The 15150-nt window shown below is 43.6% G+C and overlaps 2 protein-coding genes across 5 annotated transcripts in view; one reads left to right on the plus strand and one right to left on the minus strand.

Annotated features, from left to right (window-relative positions):
- The first annotated feature begins 1219 nt into the window (after positions 1–1219).
- Positions 1220–11408, plus strand: LOC109931740 (ras-related and estrogen-regulated growth inhibitor-like). 2 transcript variants are annotated; one of them, XM_048617425.1, is made up of 4 exons: positions 1220–1679; positions 6397–6453; positions 8830–8903; positions 9825–11408. In XM_048617425.1, the coding sequence occupies exons 1-4, from the start codon at positions 1571–1573 to the stop codon at positions 10302–10304; spliced, it is 720 nt and encodes a 239-aa protein (XP_048473382.1). In that variant the 5' UTR covers positions 1220–1570; the 3' UTR covers positions 10305–11408. The 2 variants fall into 2 exon arrangements, with proteins under 2 accessions (XP_048473382.1, XP_020386598.2); XM_020531009.2 differs by lacking the exons at positions 1220–1679; positions 6397–6453 and adding an exon at positions 6673–6899.
- Positions 11409–12468: 1060 nt separating this feature from the next.
- Positions 12469–15150, minus strand: part of LOC109938631 (transportin-3-like) — a 52097-nt gene continuing 49415 nt past the window's right edge. For all 3 annotated transcript variants that reach the window (XM_048617427.1, XM_048617426.1, XM_048617428.1), the window contains exon 23: positions 12469–15078. The gene's annotated coding sequence lies outside the window, so the exon portion shown is untranslated. The remainder of the gene's footprint in view (positions 15079–15150) is intronic.

Genomic DNA, 15150 nt, shown 5'->3' on the forward strand with positions numbered 1-15150 from the left:
ATGGCCTACTTTTGCTCTCAACGTTTGTATATGTAAGTGTTATCGTTAGCAAAATGAGTGATGCTAAGCCAACTTACTGTCTTTTCACAGAACCCCTACATCGTGGAAACAGGCCATTCAGCCTATCAAGTCCACACTGAGCCTCTGAAGAGTATTCCACCCAGACCCACGCCCTTTCCTTATCCCTGCATTTCCCATGGCCAATCCACCCAACCTGCACACCCCTGGGCCCCTGGGGCAATTTAGCACAGCCAATCCACCTAACCTGCTGATCATTGGACTGTAGCAGGAAACCGGGGCAGCTGGAGAAAACCCAACACAGACAAGGGTCTAGGCCCAAAACATCAGCTTTCCTGCTCCTCTGATGCTGCTTGGCCTGCTGTGTTCATCCAGCTCTACACCTTGTTATCTCAGATTCTCCAGCATCTGCAGTTCCTACTATCTCTGATACAATTTTAACCCACTGCGAAGCCTCTTCTAAGGCCATTTCTGAAGAAGGGTCTAGGCCCGAAACGTCAGCCTTCCTGCTCCTCTGATGCTGCTTGGCCTGCTGTGTTCATCCAGCTCTATACCTTGTTATCACAGACACGGGGAGAATGTGCCAACTCCACACAGACAGTTGCCTGAGGCTGAATTGAACCCAGGTCACGTGGGGCAGCTGTGCTAACCACTGAGCCGCTTAGCCTATCTGTGTTGTAAACTCATGCCCAACACTGAATGCTGGTACTTTGATGTTGCCGTTCTGAAATATGTGCCTCAGTTGGTAGCACTCTCACCTTCGCGTCTCTGTTTTAGTCCCACTGAGGACTTGAAAATGAACCTCAAGGCTGACCCATCAGTACAGTAGGGAAGGACAGCTGCATTGATGGAGTTGCTGCCTTTTGGATGTTCAACCAAGCCTCTGTCCGCCCTCCCAGATTCATTGGACGCCATTTTGAAGAACAAGGGAGTTCTCTCTTGGCCAATATAAATCCATCAAACACCATCACATTGTTACATTGCTGCTTGTGGCAACATGCTGTGTTTTAACCATCTTCTCCACTCCCTGTATTACAACAATGACTAACACTTGTGCTCCGACTGTAAAGTATTTTGAGATGAACGGCAGGTGCAAAGGGCGCTACATAAATGCAAGTCTTTCTTTTTGGTTCTCAGCAAGCTGCAAGAGGGCAGTAGGACCCATAGGAGCTCTGTAGAAACTGCAAACAACAGACGTCAAGACTGGAACTAGAGTGGAACTGATTGTTAGGTGTTTGGTCCAAACTATTTAGCATCACATCTCCGGGAGAGAGAGAGAAAGAGGGAAAGAGGACCTGGCACTCTCAGAAAAACAATCAACTGAAGAATCTGGGTCAGACAGAAGTTGCTGGGGCCCCAACTCCAAACAGAAGAACTCCAGAAAATCTCCCACTCTCGGAATGTGGAAAGAAGCTTTCTCTCCGTTTTAAACACGAGCATAGAGGGCGGAATGCAGTTAGGCAAGGGCTGGATCCAAGTTGCTGTGAGATTGGGAACCCCAGAGCCCTTTCTGCTCAAAAACCCAGCTGGAAGCCCGAGCTGAGACTACAACATGAGCTCCAACTTCCAGCTGCCCCGTCCTTTGAAGAGAGCTCAGCACTTGGCCGGCTGCAGGACTGTGAGAGTGGCTATTCTGGGCCAAGGGGCTGTGGGGAAAACTGGTAAGGAGTACAAAAACAAAAGCCATTCCTTTTTTTTCCTGAGGCTATCCAGATCCGTTGCTGCATACTCCAGAGACAAAATTAGCAGGAATCCTAGTAATTTAGCTGGGCAAGGATTAGACAATGTTTGGAATTTTTGGTTGTTCAGCAGGGTAAGAGTTTATACAGCTTATACAGCACAGGATCATTACAGCAAAGGAAGAGGCCTTTCTGCCCATTCATGCTGGCCCTCTGTAGAATCCAGTTGATCCCATTGCCCCTGCTCTATCCCATAGCCCTGCACATTTAATTCCCTTGTATAATGATTGATCAGGGTTAAAAAGTGTTCACTGTGTAACTGTATGTTCCTGTTTATTCAGTATCAAAAAGTTAATACTTAACCCTGTGGACCAGAAGGTTGAGGTTCATGTGCCATTGAGTCATACAGTACAGAAGAGAGACCCTTCAGCCCATCGAGTCTTTACTGCCAAAAATTCAATACAACCTACACTTCAAGTGCTCATCCAAGTACTCTTTAAAGCTTGTGAGGTTTCCCACCTCAACTACCCTCCCAGGCAGTGCATTCCAGACCCGCAGCACCCAACAAGATCTTTATCAACTGGGCCAATGAGTGGCAGATGGAGTTTAATTAAGATAAATGTGAGGTGCTGCGTTTTGGTAAGACAAACAAGGGTGGGACTTGCACAGTTAATGGTAGGGTTCTGGGGAGTGTTGTCGAACAGAGAGACCTAGGGGTGCAGGTGTAAAGTTCCTTGAAAGTGGAGTTGCAGGTAGACAGGGTGGTAAAGGAAGCGTTTGGCACGGTTGCTTTCATTGCTCAGAGCACTGAGTATAGGAGTTGGGACATCTTGATGCAGTTGTACAGGACGTTGTGAGGTTACTTTTGGAACCTGCGTATGGTTCTGGTCACCCTGCTATAGGAAGGATATTACATTGGAAAGGGAGCATAAAAGATTTACACGAATGTTACCAGGACTGGAAGGTTTATGTATAAGGAAAGGCTGGAATGTTTTTCCCTTGGAGCGTAGGAGGTTGAGGGGCACCCTTATAGAGGTTTATATAATGATGGGGGGCATAGATAAGGTGAATAGCAAAGCTCTTTTACCCTGAGTAGGAGACTTCAAAATTAAGGGGCATAATTTTAAGGTGGGAGGAGAAAGATTAAAAGGGACCTGGGGGGCAACAGTTTCACACAGAGGGTGGTTTGTATGTGAAATGAACTGCCAGAAGAAATGGTAGATGCAGGTACAGTTACATTAAAAGACATTTGGACAGGTACATGAATAGGAAAGGTTTAGAGGGATATGGGCCAAGTACAGGCAAATGGGACTAGTTTAGTTTGGGAAACCTGGTCAGCATGGACGAGTTGGACCGAAGGGTCTGTTTCCGTGCTGTATGACGCTGCCAAGATGTCCATAACATATCCAAACAGATTGATTAAAAAGAAAATTGGTTGGAATCACTTCTAATCAGAACTCGTTTGCTTCCTGCTTTTTAAAAACCCTTTTGTTTTCTCTTGATCGGTTCAGCTCTCTGTCCTTCATAAAACACTGTGGAGTGGTTAGTTATTAAAGTCTGCAGTTAACTTCTAGGTGCAGCTAGTCAAACACTGAAACTCCTTCCAAGTTCCTGAGCCTGTCCAAAACTTGTTCTCCCTGTGGGTCTGACTGTGGGAAAGGCAGTAATCCTAAACTGATGTTTTCCTTTTCCTCATCTCAGATTTTTTTTTAAAAGAAGTGATTAATGTCCTTACTCTCAGCTTGAGGTTCAAAATCAGGAAAACTGAGGATGCCAATTGGCTTCAAAGTTTCTGATTGCAATTTTTATTCATCGTCACGGATAAATAATAACCTTTTTATTATTTATGATGGGAGGTAGGTGGTGCATTCACACTAGCTGGCACCTCAAATACAGTCTGGTTCAAGCTGTTCAATGAAATATTTGCATTTATATTGTGTTTTTAGCACAGCAAAATCATCCCAAAAAATCTGATTAAACTATGTTTGGAGCCAAATGACAGGCAATCAAAAGCTTGGCCAAAGTGTTTAAGTCTAGGGAGCATCTCAGAAGAGAGAAAGATAGAGAGGCAGAGGGATTAAAGAGGTGATATTTGAGTGTTTGTGAACTTATGGGGTGCTGACAGTACAGCTGCCGATAGAGGAATGATTAAAATGTTGGATGCATAGAAAGCAGAATTGGAGGAGTGCAGAAATCTTGGAGACTGCTAGGTGGTTAGAGAGATAGGTAAGGGGTGGGTCCTTGAAGGTAAACAAAAGGATGAGAATTTTGAACTGAAATATGTAAACACGCTGCTGGCGAGATTAAACCTGCACAATGGGACAGGTAACTGTGCGTGCACAAGAAAAGACAATCATTTTTAACAGTTTACCACACAGATCAAACAAGACTCCATTATAGCGGAACTCTGGAGAAACAGGTATGGGTATAGTAATGGAATGGTTATATTACTGAGCTTCTGGACATTAATTCTGAGGACTGAGAGTTCAAATCTCACCACACCAGTTTAAAAATATGAAATCAAATTAAAAATCTGGTCCCAGTTAAAGTAATCATAATATTGACGTAAAATTCCAAACAGTTCATTAATGCCCTTCAGGGAACGAAATCCTTACCCAGACTAGGTTTTATATGACTCCAGACCCACACCAACATGATTGATCCTTAAATGACCTCTGAAGTTGACTAGCAAATTACTTAGAGCAACCAGGGATGAGCAATAAATGTTGGATTTTGACAGTGACATCCCTGTCCTAACAATTTAACATAATTTTTAAAATGCTCAAGTCATTTCCATTTCCATTTTTCCAAGATCTCGAAACAGGGAGGAGTAAGGAGTCACTTGTAAGACAGAAAGGTCTGCAATCCAAGTTTAGGAGGGACAAGGGAAAATAACCAACCATTCTGGAAAACCTAGTGAACACTGAGCCTGTGAATGCTAAATAAAAATTTTTAAAAGAAGAATTCAAAATCATAAAGAGTCACAGCAAAAACGCTGGGAAGTGGATGTCAGGAATGTTGGGTCAGCCATGATCCCTTTGAATGGTGAAGCAGGATCAAGGGGCTGAATGGCCTCCTCCTGTTCCTATTTCTTATGCTCTCATAGACAGAGTAACTTGGCAAAAATTGTTCCCACTGGTGCAAGGATTGAGAAAGAAAGGGCACATATCAAAGTAGATTGGCAAAAGAAACAATGGAGACATGAGGGAAATCTTTTTCATGCAGTGACAGATTCGATCTAGGTGTTCAAGAGGGAGTTGGATTGTTGTGTGAAAAGGAAGAATGGGCTTCGGGGTGAAGGCAGGGAAATGGTTGTTGGAGAGCTGGGATAGACAGGTTGGATTGAATAGTCTCCTTCTGCACTGCGACCATTCTACGATTTGGCCAGGTGTGATTTTGCCAAACTGCAGCCTAATGACCCTTATTGACTAGTATCAAACATACAAGACCAAACAGTTCAAATCCATCTTAAAATGACAGATAAAGTGCATTGACTTAACCTTTAATATTGATTGGCTAGGGATGGTTCAGTGTTTGTTGTTAGTTAGTCCATCTTTCAGTTTTTCTAATGTTCAAGACTGAATAGGACAAGATCCTTGTTCTCAGAGAAAAAAGATGAGTGTGACCTAATAAAGATCTAAATTATAACAGAAAGGTTTCCACTTACATGGGTGGGAATAATGAGTGTGTAAAGGGGCTATACATTTAAGAGAGACACTCATAAACCCAATTAAGAATTCAGAAGAAATAAATCTTTACCCATATGAGACTCTGCAACGTGCTACCACGGGGAAAAGTTAAGATGAATAGCATGGATACATTTAACGGGAAGCTTGAAGAGAAAGGAATAGAAGGACATTGGAAGCAGCTCGGAGAAGGTTCACTTGGCTTCACTGCCTGGAATGGAAGGGATTATAAGGGAAAATATTTGGATGAATACTTCAAATATCATAACATTCAAGGGTATGGGACAAGTGCAGGAAATTGGGATTGGTGGACTTTTAGTGGTAGTTATGGTGGTGCAGACTCGATGCGCCAAAGGGCCTTTTCTGTACTGTATGAATCTGTGAAAAAGGTTGAGCAGCTCAGGCCTACACTTGTTGGAGTTTCAAAGAACGAGGGATGATGTTACTGCAACAAACGATTTTGAGGCAACTTGACAGGATACTGGTAGTTGTTTCCTCTCAAGAAAGAATCTTGAATTTAGGGTCACAGTATAAAAACAAAGGCCTCCCATTTAAGACACAGACAAAAATAATCATTTTTCCTCTCACAGGGTTGCCACATTGGGCAATTCTCTCAGACAGCAGAGGAACCTAGATCATTAAGTGAATGCTGGGTTGATTTGGACAGATTTTTGATAGACAAGGGAGTTGAGGGTAACGGCCACAGCCAGGAAAGTGGGGCTATGACACAATCAAATGAGCCACTATCTGATTGAATAATTGAGTAGGCTGGAGGGGCTGAATGGTCTCCTCCAGCTCCTATTTCTTATGATCACATGATGCAAATTGTTGATCAGTTTAGGCGAACAGGGATGGGAGGAAACCAGCACGGAACTTATGGGCTCACTGAGCATCCATTGATCATTGATGTTTAAACAATGCTGAAGTACAGAGAACGGCAGTGCAGATCAGGACAGTGACAGTCAGTAGAGTATTCCACTTCACATCTAACTCTCACACCTTTGCTTTTCCAGCAATCACTGTACGGTTCATAACCAAAAGATTCATTGGAGAGTACGATCCAACTTTGGGTGAGTATTCATGATGGAGTGGCTTCTGAAAAAGAATCCTTCAAGTGAGCTGTCAGCTCTGTGTGTCTGTGCCACTGTGCGTTTGCTGAAAGGATATTTACAACATTGCAATTACAGGGCAGTAAGTGCTACTCCATGTGTCTCTGTGTATTTGTTGTGATCTACAGTTAATATAAACACCTAGCCCATTTGGACATTCTATCGCACTCTGCAAGACTGCCAACAGCTAAATTATCTCGCTGATGTGCAGTGTGTGTATGTCTATCACTGCAAAGCAGAGTGATAACAGCTGGAATGTCTCACTCCCATACACAGCTTGTTCCAGCATGTGAGAAACAAGAGATTGGAGTTGTCAACGTCTCACCCACAAGCTGAAACCTGAAGCTTCACGGACAGGAGTGAAATTCAGCACTGCAGTCAGATGTCTCCAAACAATAGAGTGCTCAGTAAGTTCACTGCAGGGACTCTCAAGCATAGCAATGACATATAAAATAGTACAGCACACACTGTACTCCTATCTCAGTATTCATCACTTAAGTAAGCTTTCTGCTTCACAACAACTTTCAGTTATTGAGCACCTATACATTCCAAGGTCCAGGACTATGTGCTGAGGGACATACTAAAGCTTGGGGCAGCCAAGGACAGTGGGGATTGGCCACTGTCTAAGCGCTTTCTGCCGAAGTTAACTGGGGTCTGGTCAGTTATTGGACCCCCTCCCTGCCCAGTCCCTCAAACGCATGTAAATATAATCTTGTACAAGTGAGAAATGCCTTTAGTTTGATTGCCGGATAGAATCAAACTCCAATGTTTACTTCTTCATATGCTACTGTACAAAACCACACTGCTTTAAAGACCATGCAGGTATATAAAAGATATTTTTAATGAATAAAACATATTTTTGAAATTAAAAAGCACTTTTAATGAAACATGTGAGATTGTTTAGGGCAGCAGATAGTGTCCCTGAGCCAGGCGCTCCAGCTCAAACCCCATTCCAGGACTTGATGTCTGGAGGAGGTGTGGTCATAATGTGGTTGAGTGCCAATGTGCCAATCCACCTCATGCCAGAAGGATTGGTACATTGCCAATGCCACACAGGAAGAGTGGAAGAGATTCCTGGTCAGCCACACGGTGCAGAGATTGACAGAGCCTCTACTGTCAATATCTGTAGCTCCAGAATACATCATGCCCATAAAACATGCATGGTGCCACCCATGGAATTCAGAGTCCCTCACTGAACTGTAACACGCCACCACCATGTTATGAGAAATTAAGCTGCTTCATTACAAGTAAGTTTTAAGGACTGACTCCATTTTTTACAGGATGGGAAAAGGTTTTTTAAGTCTATCATTTCCACACCACTCATCAAACATCCATCTGTTCTAATCCCATTTGCCAGCACTTGGTCCGTTGCCTTCAATGCTGTGGTGTTTCAAGTGGTCATTAAATATCGGGGCGGCATGGTGGCTCAGTGGTTAGCGCTGCTGCCTCACAGCACCAGGGATCCGGGTTTGAATCCACCCTCGCGTGACTGTTTGTGTGGAGTTTGCATGTTCTCCCCACGTCTGCGTGGGTTTCCTCCGGTTTCCTCCCACAGTCCAAAGCTGCGCAGGCTAGGTGGATTGGCTGTGCTAAATTGCCCGTAGTGTTCAGGGATGTGTAGCATTGGCGGGTTATAGGGGGATGGGATGCCGAGGGTCGGTCTGTTTCCATGCTGTAGGAATTCTATGATCCATATATTAAATGCCTTGAGGGCTCCCACCATTACCACCCTTAAAGCATTGATTTCTAGATATCCATGACCTTGTGAATTCACTTATTTTCCCTGACAACCCCTCCCACTCCTTACTTTAAAACACTACCCCTGCCCCCCCAAACCCTGATATTGATCCCTTTTCTTAAAAAAAAGGATTTCATCCTGTCTACCTTCTGCCCCTCAGAGCTTTGTACACCTCAATTAGATTGCTCCTCCCCCACCATGCCCCAGCCTTCTCTACTAGAAGGGAAATGACCCCAACCTGTCTAGTTTCTCTTCACAGCTGAATCACTCCAACCCAAGTAACAGCCTGGTAAATCTCGCTTGCACCCTCTTCCATTATAAAGTCATTCTGCAAGTGTGGCAACCAGAACTGCACACAGCTATAGCCTAACTAACATTACGTCCAGCTCCATCATAACCACCTTGCACTTGTATTCAGTGCCTTGACTAAAAAAGCCAAGTATTCTAAAGGACTTGGAGAGAGATTAGAGGTTTATAGAGGAATTGGTGGAACACAGGGCCCAGGCAGACACAGGTATGATTACCAAAAGCAGAACATTGAAATTGTGAAGATGTCCAGTAATGTCCAAACTGTAACTAACATTTCTACTCATTCACAGAAACAATATACAGACACGTGTCCTCAGTGGATGGGGAATGCGTGCAGTTTGAAGTTCTGGATACTGCGGGACAGGTAACGTAATCACAAGGTCATCATGAACACGTGGCATTGCCTCTGGAAACTGGGTTTCAAAAACCATTCAAATAAAATACTTCAGCTGCTGGAAATCTGAAACAAAAGCACAAAGTGCAGGAGAAACTCAGCAGGTCGGGGGAAAAGAGGAACAGAGTTAAAGCTTCAAAGGCAACGTGACTTCTTCAGAACTGAAAGGGGCTGACAAAAACGGTGGTTTTTGTGCAGCTAACAGAAGGGAAGGGGGAGCAAGCGGAACAGATGGTGGGGATGCTCAGAGCAAAAAGGTAAAAGGGAGTGTTTGAAAATAACTCCACAGAGGCTGGTATCCTGTCACCAAGTCACCCTTTATTTACACTGATCCAGCTCCCTCAGAGCCAGCTCTCGGTGAACAGGACCCTGACACAGGCAGGGCTCCCTGATTGAACCAGATTAACAGCCCCATTCAGGGAACGCATTGAGGTTCACCTGGCTAACCTTGTTATATAATTACTACAATACCAATGGTGATAGAGATGTAAAATGGGCATAAAGGATCGGTGTAAAAAAGACAATGGTCCATTTTTCTGAGAGCAAAGTCAACCAGACAAAAAAAAAACAGCCATGAGCTAGGGATGCAAGAAAAACAAGGGATTCACTGATATTTAATTAGAGCATTCACTGGTGAGCATATGGAAAGGTTACAGCTAGTAAAAAAAATCCATTTATACAGCAACTTGTATCAGGATTTTCCAAAATGTTTTACAGCCATCAAATATTTTGTAGCATAGTCACTTGAAGTGTTGGAAACATCTCATAGCAAGCTCCCACAAACAGCATTTAAAATAATGACTTGGTAGGATAATCTGCTACTGTATTCCTCTCAAAATGCAAAAGAAAGGGAATAAATAACTTTTCTTTCCCCCCTCCCACTCCGCAAAGGAAGAGGACGCAATGCTGATCGAGGAAAAGATCAAATGGGCCGAGGGCTTCATCATTGCCTACTCGGTGACAGACCGGTGTAGCTTTGACGAGGTTCTCAGGCTCCGGTTCTTGATCAGCCACATCCACTCCGGCTTGAAGCGGGGTCACAACGATGCCCCACCCCCGGTGGTGATCGTCGCCAACAAGAAGGACCTTCAGTACGACCGGATGGTGACCACAGAGGAGGGTGATGGCATCGCCCGGGCACTCAAATGCTCCTTCTTCGAGATCTCGGCCCGGGACAGCTACGAGGAGACGGTCAGCGTCTTCAATTTGCTTTACCGGGAGATGGCGACCAGTGGAGCGCTGTCAACGTTCCGGCGGAAGGTCTCTTCGAAGCTGATGGATAAGATACCCAGGATCCCTTCAAACACCACCATGAGCTTGTCCACACGGAGTTTCAGCTTGAGTTCTGTGAAGGACTTCTTAACCGATTAAGCTTCTTGCATCTTGTGGAAAGGCTATCCAAAAGACTCGTCTCCGTTTGGCCGGCTGGTAACAGCCCAAAGCAACTTGCAGCCAGTGCAGTCACTGTTTATAATATAGGAAACAGTGGCAAGCATCTTTGGCACAGCAAGTTCTCTCAAACTGTGACATGAAACAGATGTTGGTTAAGGGCTAAACATGGGCCAGAACACCAGGAAGAAATCCTCTACTCTTCTCCACATTGCAAGGGATCATTTATGGGGCCGCAGTTTGAACTCTCATCTTGAAATCGGATTGCTCTGGCGTTAGGCTAAATCATACAGCTTTTCCTGGTGACCCTCAGCATGGGAATGATAGTTACATTCAAGGCTTGCAGGACACAGAGGTTCCCGATGAGCAGAATGGCCTCCTGTTTTTGCAATGACTAGGACTGGGGGCCATTTATTTGTTTTTAAAAAACAGAGAAATTGAAAATAAAGCCAACAGGATAACAGACGTCTTACAGGCATCTTCACAAGTCTGTCGAACTGCTTTAACATTCTTGAAGTGGTTAAACTATTTCCCTTTTCTCTATCCCTGAGCTGTATATATGCAGCAAAATTCTGCAGATGGTTGATAGAATATATATATTGCTGTTTCCTGGATATGAATAATATATGCCAAGAAGGCAGAGGTATAGACTATCGTCGGCTCTCAAATTGCAGGAGTCAACCAGTTGAATTTTTATGGCATTTCCTGCAGTGATGTCACATTCACGTTGGGAGATTCCACAAAATTAACAAACTTTAGTTTCAGTAGTAAAAATGAGGAGGAGTAACTAACCTTTAAACTGTCCGTTACGGAGAAAGTAAAAAGAAAGGGGATACATGCATGATATGCTTTCATGGAGAACAGGCACTGACACGAGGTGGAATGGTCTTTTCTACAGGGTTTTACACAGTGGACTGCATCATACATTGAGCAGGAGCACAAGTTATGCCATAGTTACCAAATGTAATTTATATACATGGACAGAAGGGGGATTTTAAAAAAAAATTCATTCATTGGATGTGGGCATCACTGGCTCGGCCAGCATTCATTGCCCATCCCTAATTGCCTAGAGGGCAGTTGACAGCCCACTACATCGCTGTGGGTCTGGAGTCACATGTAGGCCAGACCAGGTAAGGATGGCTGTTTCTTTCCCTAAAGGAACCAGATGAGTTCCACCCCCCCACCCCCACCAATTGAGATTTGTTTCATGGCCATCATTAGAGTTTCAATTCCAGATTTTTAATTGAATCCAAATTCCACCATCTGCCATGGTGGATTTGAATGGTGTCCCAAGATCATTGCTAGGGTCTCTGGATTAGTAGTCTAGTGATAACAAGACTAGGTCATCACCTTCCCCTATTAAGAGGGATAAAGCAGCTAGTGGATAGAAATGGGTGCATATTAGACACCAAATTTACCATAAACAAATTTCTCTCACTGTCAGACTGAGGGTGGCCATTCCCAGATACAGAGGAACTAGGAGTAGGTGTAGGCAATTTGGCCCATGAAGCCTACTCTGCCTTTCAGTATGTTCATGGCTGATTTTCCATCTCAAGGTCATATTCCCACTTTTCCCCATCCCCATACCTGTTGGATGCCTTTAGAATCTTAAAATATATTCAGTGACTACAGAGGTACTCCTGAAGCTGGGCAGACAAAGAAGGCGGCTTAATCCAATTAAGACAATATAATTCATTACAAGTAATGACATTTGAGACCTTTTGGTACAGTGGGCAACATTCCTACTTCTAGACCAGAGGCTCTGGATCTGCAAGTTCCATGCCAGGACGAGTTATGTGTGCACCTCCCACGGCCAAACAAGTTGACTGTCAGCCTGTAAATACACCCAGTGGTTGGGAGTAAGAGCGGGAGAGTCACCCGAGCAGCCATCCTGCAAAAGGCAAACCATGGCAGCACTTTACCCTAAGTGTGGACTAATCCAATGAAAATCATTGGTCCAACCCTGGGAAATGAGAATGGGAGAAAAGACAAACTACCAACACGGGGAGGGTAGGAAAGAGAAAAAATTAGTAGGTAGAAGTCATCCATTACAACTGAGAGAAAAGACCTGATTAAGAGATATGTGTTAGTTACATCAAGGAAAATGGGGAGCAAAATATTTGGGATTAAAACACAAGCAGCAACATTTTGTTCCAAAGTTTAATATAAAAAAAATCTGTACACTGGCACATATTAATACCACCACTAAACACGGACAAAATATTTCACATAAATCGGACAGACAACACGAGTGTTAAATTAACTCACATTTGAAAGGACTGCACAGTACACAGAGGACAAGCCATTTGCATTTAACATCTGCTTTTAAACTGCTGCAAAACTGAAAAAATAGAAGTTGTTCTGAATTGTTTAAGCCTGTTATTAAAAAAAAGCTTTAAAAACCCATCACTAGTTTGTGCTGCTTTTGACTCTTCCCCCGCCAAAGACTGCTGGGTTCAGCAAATGGCACCCAAGGAATTTAGCTCACCACTGGCCATTGGCGACAGGAATCAGTAACAGAAATGTCACTGTTGATGTGCCCAGTCATAGCGCAAAGGCCTCCCAATCTATGCATCTCTCCACTTTGCCCCAGAACAAGCGTGACTTTCCAACAGGTTCACCAAACAACCTGGCACACAGCTCAATCTCAGTCAAGAGGAGGATCTCAATCAGCATCCAACATTCATTATTGGGTAATGAGTAGAGCCCTCCAGCAGAGGTCATTGCAATTTGCTGCTACTGGTGCTCATGTGGACAACAGATGACCACTGCTTTTTCTGCTGTGACCCCAGTGTGGACCTTTTGGTCATCCAACAAAATTTGGATTCGTCGACAGGGTCTAAAATAAATTCAGGTCGCACCTGGGGTACTATGCAGGCATCACCAAGGCAGGATTGACATGGAAAATCAGCTGTACAGAAACAGGACAAAAACTCAGATCTCAAAAAGAATAACAGGTCTCCCTTTTAAGACTGAGGGGCCTTAGCAACACTCCCTCTGAGTCGCTTGGAGGGTCCATGCATGCCAATAGGTTCTGGTTCTGAAAGTTGTTGCTGTGCACGTACTTCACGGGTCTGTGAAGTGACTGGGAAAATAAGAGGGAACATGGTTGTAATGGTTTGGAATCGTCTTCCCCAGACGATAGAGGAGGCTGGGATTTTAAATTTATTCAGATCTTTGCTACACAAAGTATGGAGTGATGACAGGAAAATGGAAGGGGGACCACAACTAGATCGGTTATGATATTATCAAATGGTGGTGCAGGCTCAAAGGGCCAAGTGGCCTATTCTTGCTCTTAAGAAATAGAACAATAAACCTGCACCACAGATCTATAAAAATATCCTTTCCTGGCAATCATCTGAAGGCAGTGCTCGTTTATCTTTAGCCTCCTCACCATTCACGTACATATTGCTGGCTGTCACCATGGCTATTATTTTAGCTGATGCATCCCACGCAAACTTGCCCGAGTTAACTATCCCACAAACTGTCACTGGAATAAGCAGGTGGCCTTGAGTTTCTTTAAAGAAATACACTCAAAAGGTGCTTGTTTACAATGCAAACAGTGGCTGTTGCATGTTTGTGACAGATAGCAACAGAATCTTAAAAGATACAGTTCTTAAATAATTACAATTCAGGAGAATAATGTTGAGGAATTGGGAAAAAGAGAAGGGTCAGTATGGACAACCTTTAATCTATATAGCAGAAATCCTTCCAGATTCATAGATTTGTATCTGGCTTCAAAGGGAGGCTTGGGTTAAAGGAACAAATTTACACTTGCCCAGTTCTCAAAGAAGTCTGGGCTGCTGCCAGGTTTACAGATGTCCAACAAATGTCAAACATGATGAATTATTAGTTCATATTTTAGGAGCAGAAGCTTGAGATAGGAATAATGACACCATTGGAGATATTCCTAAACTGAAAACACACCCCACTAAACAAGGCAACATTCCCTCAGCGCTGCATTCAGTCTGGATTCTGCATTCAAGACCTAGGATCGGACTTGAACCAACAACCTTCTGATTTAAGGTCAGTGCTACTAGCGGAACCAAACTGCTAATGACGTTGCCTAAACTGGGAAAAGTTAAGTTGTGTACATGCTTTGGTCCAGACCTCCTTTAATCAGCCCATACGTGGCTGCAGAAGCTCCAAAGCCCAGACTTAATCATCAAATCTTTGCATCCCCTAGAGAATCCATTACTTGTTAATGCAAGAGATGCAAAATGGTGGAGGTTCAAGTTGGAGAAACTGTTATTTCACTTTCTGACAATGGGAATGAGAAGATTGACAACATTCACCTTTCAAATACAATCAACACCTTACCAGTGAATATTACAAAGCAATCATTTTATATTAACTCAATAAACTCTGGTGCTTCCTGGAATGAATACTGCGCAAGTTAGACAGAATAATCCAGCCTGACCTGGTAATATGCAGCAAAAGCCGTCACAACTTTTGAGCCACCTCCACCCTGGATGGTGGCCATTTCTGATGCCAGTACTGAAACAAGGTGCAACTGTAACAGACAATTCTATCTGATGAATTCATCTTGATTGAGACAAATAAAACAACATTCTCTGTTTCTGGAGTTATGATAGTTGGATAAGATCTGTCCCATTTCCCCACCCACCCGCAACCACCTGGATAATCGCTTGTGGAAGCCAGCCTCTGTCGCTTTCTCTCCTGTTTAATGAGTGCTGAGCAATTTATTCCTCTCTTTTAATAGTGTCTCTGGGTCCAGAGGAAGGACTTTGTACGACTAGAATGGAAAAAGAGACTAAAATTAACAGTTGATATGTTTTCCTGTCAATCTTTTTTCTGATCTTAATCT

Source organism: Rhincodon typus, chromosome 37, assembly GCF_021869965.1.
Source record: "Rhincodon typus isolate 14 chromosome 37, sRhiTyp1.1, whole genome shotgun sequence".
Lineage (NCBI taxonomy): Eukaryota > Metazoa > Chordata > Chondrichthyes > Orectolobiformes > Rhincodontidae > Rhincodon > Rhincodon typus.